The 19,915-nt window shown below is 45.2% G+C and overlaps 1 protein-coding gene across 1 annotated transcript in view; it reads right to left on the bottom strand.

The window, feature by feature from the left end:
* The window catches only part of LOC148505526 (NXPE family member 2-like), a 61,087-nt gene that overhangs the window by 23,254 nt on the left and 17,918 nt on the right, over window positions 1-19,915 (bottom strand). Inside the window, exons 2-5 of the mRNA XM_088448152.1 lie at window positions 12,801-12,906; window positions 11,615-12,351; window positions 7,380-7,441; window positions 2,604-2,822 (exon numbers count right to left, since the gene is read on the bottom strand). Of these exons, the coding sequence (XP_088304278.1) occupies window positions 2,604-2,822; window positions 7,380-7,441; window positions 11,615-12,351; window positions 12,801-12,878 (1,096 nt within the window). The 5' untranslated portion in view covers window positions 12,879-12,906. The remainder of the gene's footprint in view (window positions 1-2,603; window positions 2,823-7,379; window positions 7,442-11,614; window positions 12,352-12,800; window positions 12,907-19,915) is intronic.

The raw sequence follows: 19,915 nt of genomic DNA, 5'->3' as shown, positions 1-19,915 counted from the left end.
CACAATAACGGATAGCGGACTCTCAGCAACAAAGTGGTAGCAGGTATTCGAAGGCACAATGCGTTCTTTCCTGCGTATGGCGCCTCCACCCTTTGCTGAGAGATTGATAACCATGTGTTACCGTGTGAATGGTAGCGTGATTTCACTACAAGCCTCCAATTATGAATTCCTACCTATCTATACACCCTAAATGTCGATATTAAGCGTTATAAGTCGCACAAGAAATAATTGCTTTCCAGACTTTGATTGTGTTTCCAAAGCACAAAAAGATATTATTCACCAAAAAGCAGATAGTTACATGCTGTGATCTAAATACAATTAGCGCAAACAGATTATACAATCACTAGGTACAGTCGAATGCATACGCACGCACTCTGAATCCAGATTCCTGGCATCACCAATGAAACCTCCGTCAACAGCAAAGAAAAGATGACTGACTAGCAGATTCAGGGTGCTTGCATATAAACCCTTGCAGAGATAGGCAATACAATAGAACAAGTTGGCATAATCCCATTGGTTCTTCTTCCTGGTTCTCCTGTTACGATGCAGTTCATAGGTCAGTTTGTATTGTAATAGTTCAGCCTCCAACAGCTTCTTTGTGTCCGTTTTCCCGCCGAAGAACAAGTCTAAACTGGCTAATTACATTACATGAACAGAGTACATTTCAATGCCTATCTCTCTATGATCCATAATTCCTAGACGCATGTTGCGATTTCCTTGCCGATGGAACCGGAAATCTGCAAATAAACAGTGGTTCAGAATGGCACCAAACACGGTCTGCTTATCATGTACTAAACCTGAGATCTTAAATACAGTTGCTTTATTACATAATTAATAATGAATAAAACCTTGGATATTAACCTTAATGCTAAGGAACCTTCCTATGTAAGTGTGCAATGTGTAAGTGTAAGGATATTAAGAAAAGACGCTAGTTAGCATTGTGCAACTACATGTTTGTGGAGTACACCGTGGTACGTGTTTTGCAGGGTTGTTCATATTATATGTTTTAGTAAATGTATGTATTTATATAATGAGGACTTTTAACTTTGTTCCATTGCGTGGGAATCGCACAACGCTAAAAAATAGCATCGCCGTATTTACTTATAATGTGTGAGAGATTCGCTAAAATGGCGCTGAGCGGCCATTTCCAAAATGGCGTCTTGTTGCCATTCACAAAATGGCATCGTGCAGATTTTAATTTTAACAGATTCTGTCTCAGCCAATCATCCGGCTTCGACAACATACAAAAAACATGATCTGAAAACTTGAGTATTGAGATTGACAACCATTGCTCTAATGCATTCTCAAATAGGGATGCTGTAGCAGATACATAACACCAAACTTAAGAGGTTCTACGTGCCATCAAGAAGCTTAGAGGTGGCAGCTACTACTCTTCTGCAGGTAGTGGGCATTTGGGGGTAAATTTACTAATCATCGGTTTGAGTCTATTTCAAAACCAACTGTCCATGATGAGTAACAATGTCGGATTGCAGTCTAGGCATCGGTTTTGACTGCCATTTGCAATTCGACTTACAGTAGTTACCCACCGGATTTCAAGCCCCTATATCTGTTTCTATGCTTTTACACCTAACAAAGCCTGCACAGATCATAGTAATCTGTGCAGTGCTCCTCTCAAACTCACCTGCCTCAGGCAGGTGTATTGTTTGAATGAGTTTGCCGTAATTTTACTCTCAGGTTTTGGTCTGTTTTAAAACTGACCATTAGTAAATCTGTGGATACTAGTCTGGTTTATATTAAATCATTGGTTGTTGCTCCTATGTTCAAAAGTCTTCTAAAGACAGTATTTTGGTAGGTTTTTCATCGGTTTTGACTTAAGTAAATGGTCGGTTTCCAAAACCGTCAGTAAATCACCCAAAAACCTAAAACTGACCCAGGGTCGTAACTTGGTATTTGAAGGCCCAATAGCAAAAGATTGTAAGGGCCCCTATGTACCAACCAAAGGTGAAACATTTATTTTCAACATGTTACTTTGACAAGGAATATGGGCCCCCCTCAGCTCTGGACCTCATAGCTGCACCCCTTGCACCTATGGTAGTTATGTCCATGAACCAACCTTTAGTAAATAATACCCCTTGGTCTTAATAGTTGGTGAATGCCTGGTGGCCAAATGACACTTGGCAGAAATAAAATAAAACAGAAACCAATAGACTTCAATCCCATTCAGTGTATTGACACCCTCCCACCTTGCCTATAATGATGGCAGAGTTAAAGGTGATGTCCATTAATGGACATCATCTACTCCTTAAATTATGACTTGTATATAGATAAATGATAATAAGAACCCTTATCAGAGATCCTAAGGTTTCTCTACCAAGGTGCCAAGTTTTTTTTGTAGACCAAAATCAGAGATCACTGCATTTTACTGCTGGATGTGCAGCAATTCACTGATATCACCAAACTAGAAAGTACCACCACAATTAATTCATGGAACTTTTGATAACGTCATTGAAATGACACCACAAGGAACTGGCTCATCTGAATCCCAACTACTTGATGCAGTGATCTTTTGGCCACTAGTGCTCTATTACAGAACTATAGTTCAATTGTATAAAGTTTATTTATATGAGTGAAATAAAACTTACTTTTGATGCCCTCAGTGAAGTGCATGATATACTGCCGTAACGTTGAGTCTCCGATGAGATATAGTTTCTTCCCCTGGAGACACTTAGTGAAGTCCTCCCCGGTTGTATAGGCCGTCATGTTGCAGTACACAGGGTTCCAGATATTTTCCAAAAAGTATCCACTTGGGAAGGGAGAACCCAATCCTGTCTGACATTTTGGCTTTGGGTTTAATGTTGAATCTACAAAAGAGAGAGAATATTATGTTACATAGAGCATAAGTAAAATATATACATTTAGGTGCGAGCTACTATGGGGCAGATTGAATTAGCATGGTGTTTACCGCGTGGGTAAAGCTCTGGATTTAACGCCCAGAGCTATTCAAAATCATGCAGTAAACCTGCGGCTAACGCATAGATTCGGGGTTAGGTGCCAGGAATCTGTTGGTTATCCCATGAGCTAAGTCTCAGCGGATGCATTGAATGCAGATTTTTCTTTGTAGCTCCTGAGGCTGCGAGAAAAAAAATCCACATTACGTGCACCCTCTGGAACTTAATAGCTCAGGGCAGAGGAGTAGTGTGGAACCATAGCGCCCAGAGAAAGTGCATGTCATAGCACTCCATCCCCCCCCCCTGTACTGAACTGTACCAGTGGGGTATGGCCAGCCTGAGGTGGAATACTGAAATTATGAGAAAAACAGCAAACAGTGGCAGTATCATGCTGGGCATTGAGGTCCCACTGGGGGAATAGAATGCTTCGGTGATGCACTGACATTAAGGGGTAGCTCCTTTGGTAATGTTTTATTTATGTATAGCGCCTAGGATCTGACCTTTTATCTCTTTTGAATCATTGTTATTAGTTAATAGAGCAGATTGTATTATATATTCTGATCATTTAACTTAAATTGGCAGAATGCATGAGCTAGAGTGAGACTCCACAGGGTGCACAGCTTATTACTGCAATTACTGCCCCCAAGCAGCTATCACTGGAGTGGGAACACCTATGGGAAGTTCCCTTCTCAGCTATGCTCCTACTTCACAAATATACACTGCACCTATCTTAATGTGAGTACTACTAATCATGTTCTGTCTACCTCCATTATTTCAGGTCTCCTAATACAGTATTTTTTAAAATACCTTTCAAATAACATTTTGTGGTCATGCCTAGGAACACCTCATTACTTTACATAGCAAAGCAGTGATCTTTTTTTAAACTCATACCTGCCAATAAGAAGAGGAAAGGGGTGGTGACAGAAGCCAATAAAAAGGGAGAGGAGAGAGGTACAGTAGTGACAGAAGCCAATAAGCTCGGAGAGGGGAGAGACAAAGAGTTGATCAGAGAGGGGCAGTGACAGAAGCCAATAAGAAAAGGAGTGGGGAGGGGCAAAGAGCCAATCCCATGGTAGGGAAGGAATTAAAGAGGTGAGAAGTGTATGTAATCAATCTGACAGGAAAGTGTAGCTGACAGAAAATGATCACAGAGGAGGAAGGGCCGGCAATCTGGGCAGCTTGAGGGAACATGAAATGTAGAAACAGATCTCAGATCCGTAACTTACACTAGTGGAATTAATTCTGGACACTTTTAGGAAATTTTGAAAATTTTGCGTTTAGTCATTATTTTTACATTATAATCACTTAGAATTTATATTCTAATTGAAGTATATGTGAGTATAATCATTACTATTTATTTTTAAGTTGTCATTTGTCAAATTTCCAGTGAAAAATTCAGTAAAACCACAGTTTTACAGGTATGCTGTTAGTACGGAAAAAAAAAAATGCAATTTCAGCAATACACAAAATTAATATTTCATTGGATATCCTCTGTTTTTAAGAACAGCTTTGATTATTCGAGGCATCGAGTGAACCAGACGTCCTAGATCTTCAGGTGGAATCACATGGTACCAGGCCTGAATTATGGCTTTGACCAGCCCTCTCTTGTTACTTGGATTTTTTCGTGATACCATCACTTTAAGCCTTGACCAAAGATTTTCTATTGGATTTAAATCCGGACAATTTCCTGGCCAAGGCAAGACAGTGATTTGGTGATCACCAAACCACTTCATGGAATTGTTCGGTGGTGTGGCATGGTGCTCCATCCTGCTGAAAGATACACTTCCGTGGGTCAATTTCGAACAAATCCTCGATTGTGGGCAACAGTTTTGCCTCCAGCACTGCTTCTTGAGACTTTTTGGCATTGATATTGCCATCAACGAAAGCCAAACGTCCCACACAATGGCTGGCCATGCTGTCCCACACCATCACACTCACTGGGTGCTTCATAGTTGCCGTGGTGCACTCGGGCAAAAGATCTTCCCCAGGCCGATGCCGAACAAAATTCACTCCATCACTCTCGAAGATGCTGATTTTGGTCTCGTCACTCCAAATAATCTTGTCCCAGTCTTCTTCTGTCCACTCATTGTGTGCCAGAGCCCAATCTATACATTTCTGCCTCTGTTTCTGGTTTATATACGGCTTCATTCTCGGGGTCCTAGCTCGTAAACCATTGTCACAAAGTTTTTTTTCGTATGGTTCGATCACAAATTTGGATACCAGATGTTTTCATTATGTTGTTGATGGCTTTTGCAGACCTTCGACGGTCCTGCAGGACCAGGCGACAGATTCTGCGCTCATCTTGTTTTGTAAGCGTGGGCTTTCTCCCAGTTCTTGCGCCCAATTTTGTCGATCCACTGCTCGCAACCCTTATGCAGAGTTTCCTTACACCTGACTTCATTGCCCCACCACCCAACCTCTTTGCAATTTCTTCATAGGTATACCCTTCCTGACAAAGCATCATGGCTTTGCCTTTCTTCCCAGGCAACCAGTCAACACGTTTCAAGGTATTCAGAGCCATTTTAGTCGTTATTCACACTTTGACCAGAGCTGCAAGTAGCTTTGAGGATTGATTTTAAAGGCTGCCACAGTCTGGATGAATTGAGTGCTGAACAAAGCACATAACCCTGCATGGATGCTGTGTGGGACCTGCTCCCGGATCCTGTCAGCATGCTGCCTGGTGTGACTGGTGACAGCCTGCATCTTCACCACTGACAGTGGCTGGTAAGTGTATTTCAAAAAGTTCTCTCTCTCTCTCTTTTCTTTCTCCCACTCTATCTCTCCATCCCCTTCTCTTTGTTTCCTCTAGAAACATGATAGATTAAAATAAAAACATTAAAGTATTGATTTGGTATAGCAGAATATGAATTTGCTGCATAAATATCAAAGAAAACATTTTTTTATTAAAAGTGTCCAGAATTAATTCCACTACTGTATTTAGGATATAGAGCAAACAAACCAAGATAAAACTAACAGGCAGCCATCATACTGTGCAGCGCCCCATGAATTCTGGAAACCTGAATGGCGCCCTCTGTCCATTTTGGCGCCCGGATCTCATGCTCCACTGGAACCACCCTCGCTACTCCCCTGGCTCAGGGCAATGCAATTAGACGTGGGTAAACCTCACGACTAGTTGAATCTGCCCCTATGAGTTTTTGAACCGGAATCAAAGGACATCACTCGGATCCTGTCTTGTGCCATATGCAGCATATTTGGTTACAGATGGGTGAATTTCGGGTCGAATTTTGTCCAAATCAGATTTTGCGGCGAAACAGGCGTTTTACTGAAGTTACAGCAATGTGATCTTTATTTTTCTGTTCCACACCATGGGCATGATTTAGAGGAAGCCTTGATTTTGCAGCATACACGTAGAAATGCAGCCGCAAAATTGCAGCTTAACATTTCTACTCAAGTGCAAATTTACCAAACCGTATGGTTTGGGTGTTTTATATATGCGGTTTGCAAACTGTGTGATTTAGGAAAGGCCAAACCACACATAAACCTGCATTATTACATATCGCCATCCCGATTTTTACATTTTTCCACTTGGATTGGGGGGAATGTTGCAATGATTCTGATAAATTTGTGTAGTTAACATTGCCCATATACTGTAATAGATTGATAGATAGATAGTAGATAGATATTATTATTATTATTATGGGGCATATGTATAAAGCCCTTTTTTACTTAAATCATACAAAAACTGCAGTTTCCACATGTTTTTAGGTATCGGAACAACAGCCTAATGCAGGAGATTTCACAGAAAACTCCAGCAAAAGGCTAATTAGCACTTCAGACTGCAGTCTCCATTATTCTCATTGGGGACTGCAGTCTAACCCATACAGTATGTACCAAGCTCCATGAAAGCATAGATTTTCCAAGCTCTGTCCCAAAAACTACCTCCAGAAAGCAGTAGTCGCTTTCAGGGCTGTAGAGAGCCTTGTACAGGGGGGGCACTGTGTACTCCTCGTTATCAGTGTGATCGCTCTCCAGCCAGAGGAGCTTGCTGCTGGTGATCAGCAGCAGCAGTCTCCTTGGTCTCACCACAGCCCAACACATAGCACCATGTGTTGGGCTGGGGAGGCAAAGGCTGATGCTGATGATGGGTAAAAGAGAAAGGAGGTGGGCCAGACATCAGACCTGGACCCCGCTAGACCCCTCCATCAAGCTCAGGCCCTGCTAATTAGTACCCTCTCCCCCCTCCTTCCCTGGCCACTTTATACCCATGGTGGCTTTTTGGTCTGAGAAGGATCATCTTGCGATCTTGTAGTCCAGCAGGGTACCAACCTTGACAGGATGAAATATCTCCAGTTCACCAGTGGAGACACCAGTTATGGTAGAAAAATCTCAACCATTTGCAATATATTCATAACCTACTATGGCAGAAAAATATATTTTATTTTATTTATTTCATGTTTAGGTAATGTAATGGCAAAAGGAAGCAAGATGAAAATAAAGGGTAACACTTACTGTTGCATCTAGTAACTGTTATAGGTGCAAAGTTTGGGGGGATTTCCACAGCAACATTTGACCTTTAAAAATGATTATTAAAAAAAAGTTTATATAGTGCAATTAATATAAAAGGTATAAAGAAATGACAAACATGAGCGTAACTGTGACATCACATCCGTACATTGATAAAACACACAGAACAGGAAACCAGAACTTGGAGAATAGAGTGAGAGGCTGTAGAGGAAAGGGAAAATATTTAAGCAATATTAAAACTGTGGTGCAAATGTAGGGCTAGCGGAGATGAAAGGGGTTGGGTACGGGTTCCTGTCATTCAGAATGCCCGGGGCCAGATTAATGCTTGTGGGGGGTCTGGGGCAACTAAGTTGTGGGGGCCCCGTCAATAAAATTACCATGGCCTCACCCAGCAACTATGCCCATATGCATCATGCAGCAACTATGCCCCTTACCTTGTCTCTGGACCCTCCACTGTCATTATCAGCGCTGCTATCTACAAGATAGCAGCGCCAATAAGCTGGGCAATGCATGTATGGTCGGTTCGCCTGACCGTTCCGTCAGCTGCAGCTATCGATATCGACAGCTGCAGCTGGCATTGCCCTACCACAACAGCAGGGACAGCACTTTCTCTTGCTGTGGCAACTGCCGGCTCCGGGGGCTGCACTTGATGCTTGCAAGATCCAGCGGAATGTCCAGTGGAGCCATCCGGGAGTGAGACACAGCACATCAGAACTCCTTCATTGCCTGGACCCATGTGTACCCCAGCCAATGAGAGGCCGCTATATGTGGAGCGGCCTCTGATTGGCTGGCGGGATGTGGGAAACTCTGTGACATCCCATCAGCTGGCATTCGCGTAGTATTGGTATGTGTGACAAGACACATACCAATACTAGTCCATTTGGTTTCGGGTAAGATGTGTTATTGTTTTGCAAAGACCCCCCCCTGGATTCTATGGAGACCAGCACGAGGAAGGAGGTGAGTATAGGATCTTGGTTGCAGGTACTCCCATTGGATTCTACGGGGACAAGGGGACAGAAACATCTGGTAGAAGGTAAGTATAAGGTAAGTATGTGTGAATGAGATAGGTTTATGTAATAAACTTGTATTCTATACGGTGTGTGTGTGCTGTCTTTATTTAAGTATTTATTTTACATTGGGGGTATGGGTGCTGGCCGCCTGCTGGCACTTGTAGTTCCACAAGCACCAAAGGGCAGGCATTCTGTCACCTGTAGTTCCACTGTAAAATACAATAGTTTAATACTAATTAACACTTTATTATCCCGTACCCACCGCTCCAGGAGTGCGGGAAAGAGCCCTGGGCTTCAGTCTGGGGTTTGGGAGAGGGGGGACCCCTTTTTTGTGGGTTTCCCACTTCCCCTGAGATCCCCACTTTGGCCTGAGCAGCTTGGGTGATAATGCTTTGGCCCTGGAGACCCGGTAATAGGGTCTCCTGGCTGTGGCATTATACCCCGGTCGTTTTGGGTCCGGTGCTGGTTTTAAATATAGGGGACCCCTACGCAATACTTTCCCCATATATATTTAAAACCAGCACTGGCCCTGCAGCCTGGTGCTGGTACCTAAATTATGGTGGAACCCTACTCGTTTTGTTCCCCGTAATTTTAGGTACCAGGACAGGCTGACAAGTCCGGGGCTGGTTATGCGTTTGGGGGGGCACCCCACGTAATTTTATTATAAGAATTTAACCTGTTTTTTACAGGACTAACACACAAGCAGCCTGCACATATCTCACTGATATGTGCAGTTTGCTAGCTCGGGAGAGTTAGACAGAAAGAAAACTCTGCAATATTTGATGAGTAATCTGCAAAACGAGATACTCAGGAGAGATATCTCGTTCTGCTTCACCATCGGCCAACTCGATTTGCCTCAAATCGCCTGTTGGTAAATTTAAGAGATAAAAAGTGAATAAATCACCCGAGTTTGGGCGAGTTCCAGCGAGATTAATCTCATTGAAAATTGGGACCATCTCGAATCTTAGTAAATTTAATCCATACTTTTCAGAAAATGCATGTAGCCATAGGGATCATTGTGCCTTATAAGTATTGCAGGGAAATTATACTAATGATCCCATTTCAATGTGTATATCTGTGTTTTTTTTTTTTTATATAACAGCTTCTTACTGGGTGAGATTGCTACTATTTCAGGGAGTCTACCTGACAATCAGGGAGAGTAGGCAAGTATGGCACAAGTATACAATTGTGGGGCCGTTCCTTTGATATTGAGTCGATCCTTTGATATCGAAAGAGTGTGTACGCAGCTTTTGTTCATATTTTAAGCAGTAATTGGATAAGAGCTGTTCTTTGCAATAGCTCTGGATAGAGGGACTACCACCCCTCCTCCCTCCAGTTCATACTATGCCACATATTAGTGACGCTCATTTATAATATGCCACACAGCAGAGCCCCAAAATCATACTATGCCTCATAACACTGCTCCAATTCTTAATATGTTATGTTCCATAATTCATTACACACCACACAGCTGTATTCACGATTAATAATTATGCTACACATCAATGCCCCCAATACATAATATGACACACATTTATGCTCCCAATACATATGACACACATGTGTGCCCCAATACATTATATGCCACACATTTATGCCCCAATATATAATATGCCACACATATGTGCTCCCAATACATGTCACACAGCTGTGCACCAAAGTTATTGTATGTTACATAGCCATGAATTATGCCAAACAATGCCCCTAGTACATATGCCACATGTGCCCCAAATTCTTTATATGCCATAAAGCTGTGCCCCATTACATTATGCTACACAGCCATGCCCCAATATATTTATGCCACACATATGTGCTCAAATATATGTCAGTACCCATTATCCCCCTCCACCTACACACACACTTACCCTGCCAGCACTCATTAAACCCACACACACATACAGTAACCCTGTCAGCACTAAATAAAATCACCACCACCATCCCCACACACACTTCGCCTGTCTGGGACTGAAAGAGACATAATTTTTTTGGTGGACTCAGCGGCGCCCTCCAGTGGATGGCACCCCTAGGTAGCTGCCTAATGGTAGCACCGTCCCTGACAGGAAGACTACTGTGTACAGGAAACACAATCAGAACATTCAACTGAAATGCCTACAGTTCTCATAAGTTTCTGAAACTCTTATTTTTGCCACACAAGCTGTAAAGTATCAGGCGATGGATCGCCCCAAAAGAGCAGTGACTAAATACAGTCAAAAGAGGGCAGCTATCGTCCAGTGTGTTTGGTAATCTTTAAAATGTACTAACAGTTACCAGTTCCAAAGTATTGAATAGGGAGCATAGCTTGAGCAGTGAATGGTGGTATCTTGTCTGACATTTAACTAGCTATATAGGTGGTCAATTGGACAGTGGTCCTATCACTTGGATCTTGCACTGATCACCAGCATCAGGGCTGGCTCTAGGGGTGTTTGACCTTAGCGGTCCAACAGGGGTGCCACCCATAGAGGGCGCAACTTTCCCAGCATCCCAATTTCAGTGGGACAGTACTGTCCCGCTGTTCCACCCATGGGCCGAAGTGGCTCGCGGGTGATCAAATCAGGGGGTTGGGGACCCCGGATTCTAAATGGATGCTGCGCGCATGCACACGGCATCCATTCAGTGCCGCAAGCGGGCTGGGGGAAGTGAGGCTCCCCCTAGCCTGACATTATTTGGAGGCATGCAATGTGGGCACACCCATCAGATAACATCACGGAAGGAGGTGTGGCCTATGGTAATTAGGCCACACCCCCAATTTCGGCCACGCAAGGTGTGCAGAGCACTTGGCCGGCACAGGGTGCTATTAGCCCTGGAGCCGGCCCTGACCAGCATTGTACCATTTGTATCCAGATATACATAGCAGCTCCTATATATGAGTCATCCTGTAATTTATGTTTAGTCGTCCTTTATTGAGAGTGGAGAGAGTTAGCATTGAGCATATAAAGTGAATGGAGGTATGAAAGGAGGTCTTGGGCAGAAGCTGGCAGGTTTGGGCAGAAGCTGGTGGGCATGTGAGGTTAGCAGAGATGGAGAGGAGATGTACTTACATGAGGCTCAACAAATTCAGCAGTGTGTACACTTTCGTGTGTGCGCTAAAGGAGATATGTCTATGGCACTAAAGTAACATCTCTACTCCCTTCTATTGTCATTTGCTCACAGAATTTATGCAGAAGAAAATAAAGTTGACTGAAACATGAACATAATGAATGGATATTATACCTTTGGAAGAGTTGTTTTTCCTCGGGAGTTAGATGTGACACAGAAAGAGCAAAACCCCTCATCTCGTTCAAGCTTTCACATGTAAAGTTTGGAGCTTTGTAACAGTAGAAAGCCTCCTCGTAGGCTGGATCTAGGTACTCACAAATCTTCTTCCCTTCTTCCTCCTCCAGCTTAAATCCACACTCTGTGGTAACTTCTTTACCAAATTTTTTAAATTTCCCCTCAAAGCCAAGAACTCCTAAGCTAGAATGTCTCACTCTCCAGAGAGCTGCGGTCCCTTCACTTGGGTGGAACAAGAGAGAAGAGACTTCGGCTTTGCCCGCCCAAAACAAAGGAAAGTGGACATGGTATGACCCATTGTTGAAGTCTTCCACCCTTCCAGAAACAGCAGCTCCGAGCTCTGGGGAGAACAATCTTGGCCTAATGAAGTCTCCTCCGTAGGTCTTCCTATTACCCAAGTAATCGTACATATCAAGCTGTACCACAAAGTCCTCTCCAACACAATACCGTGTCCTGGGATTTACTATGAAAGCTTTACTGTGTCTCCCACTTGTGCTTTTGTTAAAGTGAGTGAACGTAACATTGGGGATGAGCATTTGTATTTTGTCAAACATTGCATCTATTCTTACTTGTAGCTCACTTTTGTTATGAGCAATTGCTAATCCTTTTATCCCTGGGGAAATCATTTCAGTTTGGATTGGCCCATAGCAGTTTTGGATCAAATGCCTCCCCGAATCCTGAAATTTACAATGAATTATAAATTTTTATTTGAAAAATATTTGTATAATGATCCTCAAGGTAAACAACCAAATGTAAATTGTTTCAATTATGCCAGCACCACCCTGATAATTACCTGGATCCCTAGTTCCTAGTAACTGGTTTGCTTGAACACATTCTTTTGCAAACTTAAATGTCTGGAGTTTTGGGCGCATGCATACACATGGTGTACCTAATTATATTTACAATTACTGAAAACATTTAGTTACAGTGATTTGACAAGGAATTAAAAAGAGGGAAATCAACATAAATTTGATCATAGCAATAAAGGACCTCTATTTATGTACAGTAAGTGTTCCATGCTACAGTATATGTACAAGCACTATAATATTATAAAAATAAATTAGACTCAACCTCTAGTTGTAACCTCTCCACCAGACTAACTTTACACAAAAATATAATTTCTTACCTCAAAAATGTTCCAGTACCAACCAAAACTCATCAAGAATATGGCAATGAACAGTACAAGAATATATGGTTTGGTCATAGCTGGTGATTCATAAATGGGGATCGACCTGTTGAATACACAGATAGGTAAATGTTACCATTTTTGTACAGTGTGTGTGTGACAGTTTCTACTGCTGTCAATCATCCTAGTAAGCAGTCACCTTTGGATGACCCTGCCGTCCTTTACATTAGGGAGACTAGTATCTTAGAGAATTACTTTACCCTTCAGTACCCAGCAACAAGAAAAGAGCTGGTAATTTACCTTGCTGCTGTTTAGTGAATCCGTTGTGGGGCAAATGTTTTACCCTGATCTGAGAGGGACTGACTACAATCCCCATATGCATCATTTGTCAAAGCTAAACTTTCCGGAGCTTGTACCCCATAAGCAATGCCATCAATAGCCCTATCGGCTTCTCTCCACTGCATTCCCCAAGAGAGATCCAATAGTCATAAGTCAGGGGGCTGGAGCAGGATGCTAGGCAGCTTTATGAAGAATGTTAGATTTTGTTTTGTCAAAAAGTTGCATTGAGAGATTTTGACCCTGATGCTCATGTACAGATGTCTGTCTGCCTTATGGCTTTCTCATAAAAAGATTGATTTAGCCATTTAAGGGAATTTTCAGTACTAGCTGCTAAAATGAGGTGTGTATTTAACAAAAATTGCCTTGCTGGGAGAGCTGCTCTGATAGGGAGGCCAGACCACCAGAGAGGAGGAGGAGTTACTGTCTGTGGGTGGTTCTATGCAGTCCCAGGTGCCTGGAACTACAATCTCCCATCATGCTTGAGGCAACGTGGCAGAAGTACAGTCAGAGGTGACCTGCCAGGAGAGGACGAGCGTAAATGAGGAAGAAACAGCGCAGGAGTGAGGCAGGAGGTGCCGCCATTGCAAGGAGAACTACTGAGGAATTGGATAATATATTTTATATTCTGCTGCAAAGCAAAGACGAGAGAATGCAGCGGTATCAAATGAAAGCATACTGCAGCTCAACCATCATACATGAAAATATACAAATAAAAAGTAAGGGTGGGTGACTATTAGGATGGTATTCTGAAAACAGAAGACATAAAATATAGTGCACACTGTACGTGATAAACACTAGGACACAGAATTATATATATTACACGTGAGCAGGCCCAGTTCTCAGGGAACCGAGCCCACCCGAACACAGCTCGGATCTCCGCTCCCTCCTTGGAGATCTATTTGAGGCAAAACCTTGAGATCCCACTGTCGAAACACCCCCACACTGCCGGCACCCCCGCACTGAGGACACCGCTGGCACCCCTGCACTGCCGACACTGCCAGCACCCCCGCTCTCAGAAAACCGCTGGCACCGCTCTGCTGACACCGCCGACACCCTGCACTGAGGACACTGCCAGTACCCCTGCACTGCCGGCACCCCCGCACTGAGGACACCGCCAGCTCCCTCACACTGCCGACACTGCCGGCACCCCCACACTGAGGACACCACCAGCTCCCTCACACTGCCGACACTGCTGGCACCCACGCATTGAGGACACTGCTGGCACCTCCGTTCTGCCAACACCGCTGGCACCCCTGCACTACCGACACCGTCAGCAACCCCAGACTGAGGACACTGCCAGCAGCCTGCACTGAGGATACTGCCAGCACCCCCGCACTGCCACCTCCCATACTGATGACACTGTCAGCCCCCCCTGCACTGCCGACATTCCCACACTGAGGACACTACTGACACCCCCACATTGATGACACCACCAGTACCCGCGCACTGAGGACGCTACTGGCATTCTCGACACTGCTGGCATCCCCGCTCTGCCAACACTGATGTCACAGTAAGTGGATTATTGGTATATCCAACCCACACTGTATCCGACCTGCACTATAACTAGGGGTGTGCCCTGGCCACTTTTCGTGTTTTGTGTTTTGGTTTTGGATCTGGACCTTTCTCGTGTTTTGTATCTGGATTGGTTTTGCCAAAACCACCCTTTCGTGTTTTGGGTTTTGTGTTTTGGATCTGTATTCTTATGGAAAAAAGCATAAAAACAGCTAAAATCACAGAATGTGGGGGGGGGGGTTTGTTCATATGCTATTATTAACATCAATAACATTAATTTCGACTCATTTCCAGTCTGAACACCTCACAATATTGTTTTTAGGCCTAAAGGTTCAACCGAGGTAGCTGGATGACTATGCTAAGCGACACAAGTGGGCGGCACAAACACGTGGCCTATCTAGGAGTGACACTACAGTGGCAGACAGGATGGCAGTTTGAAAAACTATGCCCCAAACAGTACATAATGCTAAGAAAAAAAAGTGGTACTAGATGGAATTGTCCTTGGGCCCTCCCACTCAACCTTATGTTGTTTAAACAGGACATGCACACTTTAACAAACCAATCATTTCAGTGCCAGGGTCTGCCACATGACTGTGGCTGAAATGATTGGTTCATTTGGGCCCCCACAAAACAAGCTGGCAATGAATCTGTCCCTGCACAAACTGGCTCTACGGAGGCAAGTTGTCGTCCTCATCCTCCTCATCCACCGATTCCTCACCCTCTTCAGTGTTGTGTACATCCTCATCCTCACAGAGTATTAGTTTGTCCACACTGGAATCCACCACCACAGGTCCCTCTGTACTTTCTGGAGGCTGGTCTCCCTGGAAGAATTGATAATTCATTTTGATGAACATCATCTTCTCCACATTTTGTGGAAGCAACCTCCTACACCTTTCGCTGACAAGGTTCCTGGCTGCACTAAAAACTCTTTCGGAGAACACACTGGAGGGGGGCAACTTAGGTAAAATAGAGCCAGTTTGTACAGGGGCCACCAACTTGCCTCTTTTTCCTGTCTGTACAGGTATGGACTGTCTGACATGCCACTTGGATGCTGTCACCGATGTAATCCTCCACCATTCTGTCAATGGTGACAGTATCATATGAAGTGACAATAGACATGACAGAAATTGTTGTCAGGTCCTTCAGTCCGGACCAGATGTCAAACTTGGTCCTGCCTGCCCTACATTACTGCCAGTGGGTTTATTAGGGTATCTAAGTTGTATCCTGGCAGCCCCAGTTGCGGGAGAAAATGAAGGAGTTGTTGATGTGTCACGTTCCGCTTCAGCTGACAGTGTTTTCACCAGCAGGTCTTTGCACCTCTGCAGGCTTGTGTCCACTGGAAAGAGAGACACCACGTAGGCTTTAAACCTAGGATCGAGCATGGTGGACAAAATGTAGTGGTCTGATTTCAACTGATTGACCACCCTCGAATCCTGGCAAATCGAATGAAGTCCCACATGCTGAGTGGAATCGCTCCATCTTAGCTCCTCCTTCACTTTCTCCAGCTGCTTCTGCAAAAGCCTGATGAGGGGAATGACCTGACTCAAGCTGGCAGTGTCTGAACTGACTTCATGTGTGGCAAGTTCAAAGGGCTGGAGAACCTTGCACAACACGGAAATCATTCTCCACTGTGCTTGAGTCAGGTGCATGCCTCCTCCTTTGCCTATGTCATAGGTGGATGAATAGGCTTGAATGGCCTTTTGCTGCTCCTCCATCCTCTGAAGCATATACAGGGTTGAGTTCCACCGCGTCACAGCCTCTTGCTTCAGGTGATGGCAGGGCAGGTTCAAGAGTGTTTGCTGGTGCTCCAATCTTCGGCACGCAGTCGCTGAATGGCGAAAGTGGGCAGAAATTTTTCGGGCCACTCAAAGCGTCTCCTGCATGCCCCTGTCGTTTTCAGAAAATTCTGCACCACCAAATTTATTGTGTGAGCAAAACATGGGACATGTTGGAATTTGCCCAGATGTAATGCCCGCACAATATTGGTGGCGTTGTCAGATATCACAAATCCCCAGGAGAGTCTAAGTGGGGTAAGCCACTGGGCGATGATTTCCTCAGTTTCTCTAAGAGGTTGTTGGCGGTGTGCCTCTTAATGAAACCGGTGATACACAGCGTAGCCTGCCTTGGAACGAGCTGGCGTTTCTGAGCTGCTGCTACTGGTGACGCTGCTGTTGTTGCTGCGTAAGGCGATACATCTACATAGTGGGCTGTCACAGTCATATAGTCCTTAGTCTGCCCTGTTCCACTTGTCCACATGGTTAAGTGGACATTGGGTACAACCGCATTTTTTAGGACACTGAGGACACTTTTTCTGACGTCTCTGTACATTCTCGGTATCGCCTGCCTAGTGAAGTGGAATCTAGATGGGATTTGGTACCGGGGACACACTACCTCCATCAATTGTCTAAATCCCACTTCACTAATGGCGGATACCGGACGCATGTCTAACACCAACATAGCAGTCAAGGCCTCAGTTATCAGTTTTGCTTCATGATGACTGCTGTCGTACTTCATCCTCCTTCGCTAAGGACTGTTGGAGGGTCAATTGTTTAGTAAAAGTGGTGGTGTTCCTACTTCCTCTCTGGGATGATGAACGACTCCCAGCAGCAACAGCAGCAGTGGCAGCAGTAGGCGTAGCAATGCAGGATCCTCCGGAGGAATCCCGGCTGGAGAGTCAGTCATGCCAGTGACATGGCCTGCAGGACTACTTCCAATCCTGATTAAGGAGGAAATTGACGAGGAGGGAGTTGATGGTGTGGTTTGCAGGCGCTTGGATACAACTGGACAAAGGGATTTAGGTGTCTCTGGACTGCTTACGGTCTTAGCCAAAGTTTCTGAACTTGACAGTAACTTTTTATGAAAGCGCTGCAGGTGACATATAAGGGAGGATGTTCCTAGGTGGTTAACGTCCCTACCCCTACTTACCGTATTTCACCTTTACATATGGTACATATGGCAAGGCAGTTGTCTGGATTTGGATAGAAACATTGCCAGACCAAAGAGGTGGAATGTTTGGTCTTCTGCCCAGGCATGACCGTGATGGGCTTTTTCATCCCACAGACAACAACTGTCTCCCACAGAGCCTGATTTAAACAAACCACATCACCATCAGAATCCTCCTCATCAACTTCCTCCTCAGCGCCAGCTACACCAGTATCCTCATCCTGTTGTACTTCAACAGTGGCATCTTCAATTTGAATATCAGCAAGTGGACTGTGGATGCTCCTTCCAGCACTTGCAGAGGGCGTGCAAATGGTGGAAAGAGCCACCTCTTCCCATCCAGTGTTGGGAAGGTCAGGCATCGCAACTGCCTCCACACTTGGACTCTCCTTGGGGATTTGTGATATCTTCTTAGAACGCATAGTTCTTTGCTGTGCTTTTGCTAGCTTAACGCATTTGATTTTTGTCATGTGAAGCTGAACCACTAGTCATGAACATAGGAAAAGACCTTACCCGTTCCTTGCCACTCCGTGTCGTAAATGGCATACTGGCAAGTTTACGTTTCTCCTCAGATGATTTAAATGTTTTTTTTAAGGTAATTTTCCTGAACTTTGGGCCTGATTCAGAGCCGGACGCTCTGACCAGAGCGCTCGCTCTGAATCAGTGCCCTCCTCCATGAAAATGGAGCGTCCTCCTGGACGCTCGTATAGCTGTGGGTCACCACCCACAGCATATACGAGCGTCCAAAAAGATGGTCGCGATGGTCTTGACCATCGCAACCATCGGACTTTCAACGGAGACCCTGCAGTAGGGTCTCCCAGCCACAAGCCCTGGAGTGATTTTGGCTCTATCAGAGCCAAAATCACTCCCACTGACATCACTAGTGATGTCAGTGGGGCCGGCTTCAGACGGTAGGCATTCCCATGGGAACGCCTCCGTCTGGCTGGCACGCCACCGGCACGCCAACCAAAGGGGGCATGCTGTCAATCAACATCGACAGCACGCCCCCTTTGGTGCGAGACCCGGAGCGATGGGAAGCCCGTCGCTCGTTGGGTCTCGCGCATGTGCACGACGGAGCTCCCTCCGTCGTGCGCATGCGCAGTGGGGAACATCGACCCACTTGCGAGCGTACTGCCGCTCGCGAGTGGGTCTGAATGACCCCCTTTGTCATTTGGGATTTTATATACCCTCTACTATGACATCGGGCATCGGCCTCGGCAGGCGACGTTGATGGCATTTTATCGTCTATTTTATGACTAGTGGCAGCAGCTTCAGCACTAGGAGGAAGTGGTTCTTGATTTTTCCCTATTTTATTTTTATCGGACAAAGGGACTGATTCAGACCCGCTCATGAGCGCTATGCGCTCACGAGCATGTCAATGTTTGGCCACTGCGCATGCCAGAGCCGGCTCCGATGTGCGCATGCGTGAGACCTGGCTAGAGATGGACACTCTGTCACTACGGGTCTCGCACCAAAAGGGGGCGGCTGTTGATGTTGATCAACAGCTCGCCCCCTTTAGGAGGCGGGCAGGGGGGGTGGCTGGCCAAATGGAGGCGTTCCCGACAGAATGCCTGCCGTTTGGGGGCGGCCCCACTGACATCATGAGTGATGTCAGTGGTGAGCTTCCGGCTCTATTAAGAGCCAGAAGCTCACTGGGGCTTGCGGGAATGAGACCCTAACGCAAGGGTCTCGTCGCAAGCCCCGATGGTCACGACGCGACCATCACCTGGCCGCTGGCAATAGCTGTGGGTGGTCAACCACAGCTATGCGAGCGCCCAGGAGGTCGCACAAAAAAAAACCAAAAATTCCCTGATTCAGAGCGAACGCTCTTTCAGAGCGTCCGACTCTGAATCAGGCCCAAAGTTTGGTCCTCCATTTATGTTATATTGATATATACGTGCGGCTACGGTGTACACAAACACAGAAAAGAAGAATTTTTTTTTTTTTGGAATGCACTTTGGGGGTTACACCACCCTTTAAGAGATGAGCCAGCTGGCCCTTTACTTATGACACAGGCGCACGCTTGGCGCTGCTCCTTTGTTGATGCACGTGCTGCTACAGCCCACACAATTCACAAACACAGAAAAGAAGAATTAAAAAAAAAATTTGGAGTGCACTTTGGGGGTTACACCACCCTTTAACAGACTTATGACACAGGCTTTGGTGATACACGTGTGGCTACAGCGCATACAACTCACAACACAGAAAAGAAAAGCGCTATGCGCTCGCGAGCGGGTCAATGTTTGGCCACTATGCATGCGCATGCCGGAGCCGGCTCCGACTTGCGCATGCGCGAGACCCGGCAAGCAACGGGCGCTCCGTCG

The sequence above is a fragment of the Taudactylus pleione genome, unplaced genomic scaffold (assembly GCF_031769625.1).
Source record: "Taudactylus pleione unplaced genomic scaffold, aTauple2 ptg000451l, whole genome shotgun sequence".
In the NCBI taxonomy this organism is placed as follows: Eukaryota; Metazoa; Chordata; class Amphibia; order Anura; family Myobatrachidae; genus Taudactylus; species Taudactylus pleione.
The sequence above is the reverse complement of the archived record's forward strand: the minus strand, read 5'-3'. Positions and strand labels throughout refer to the sequence as shown.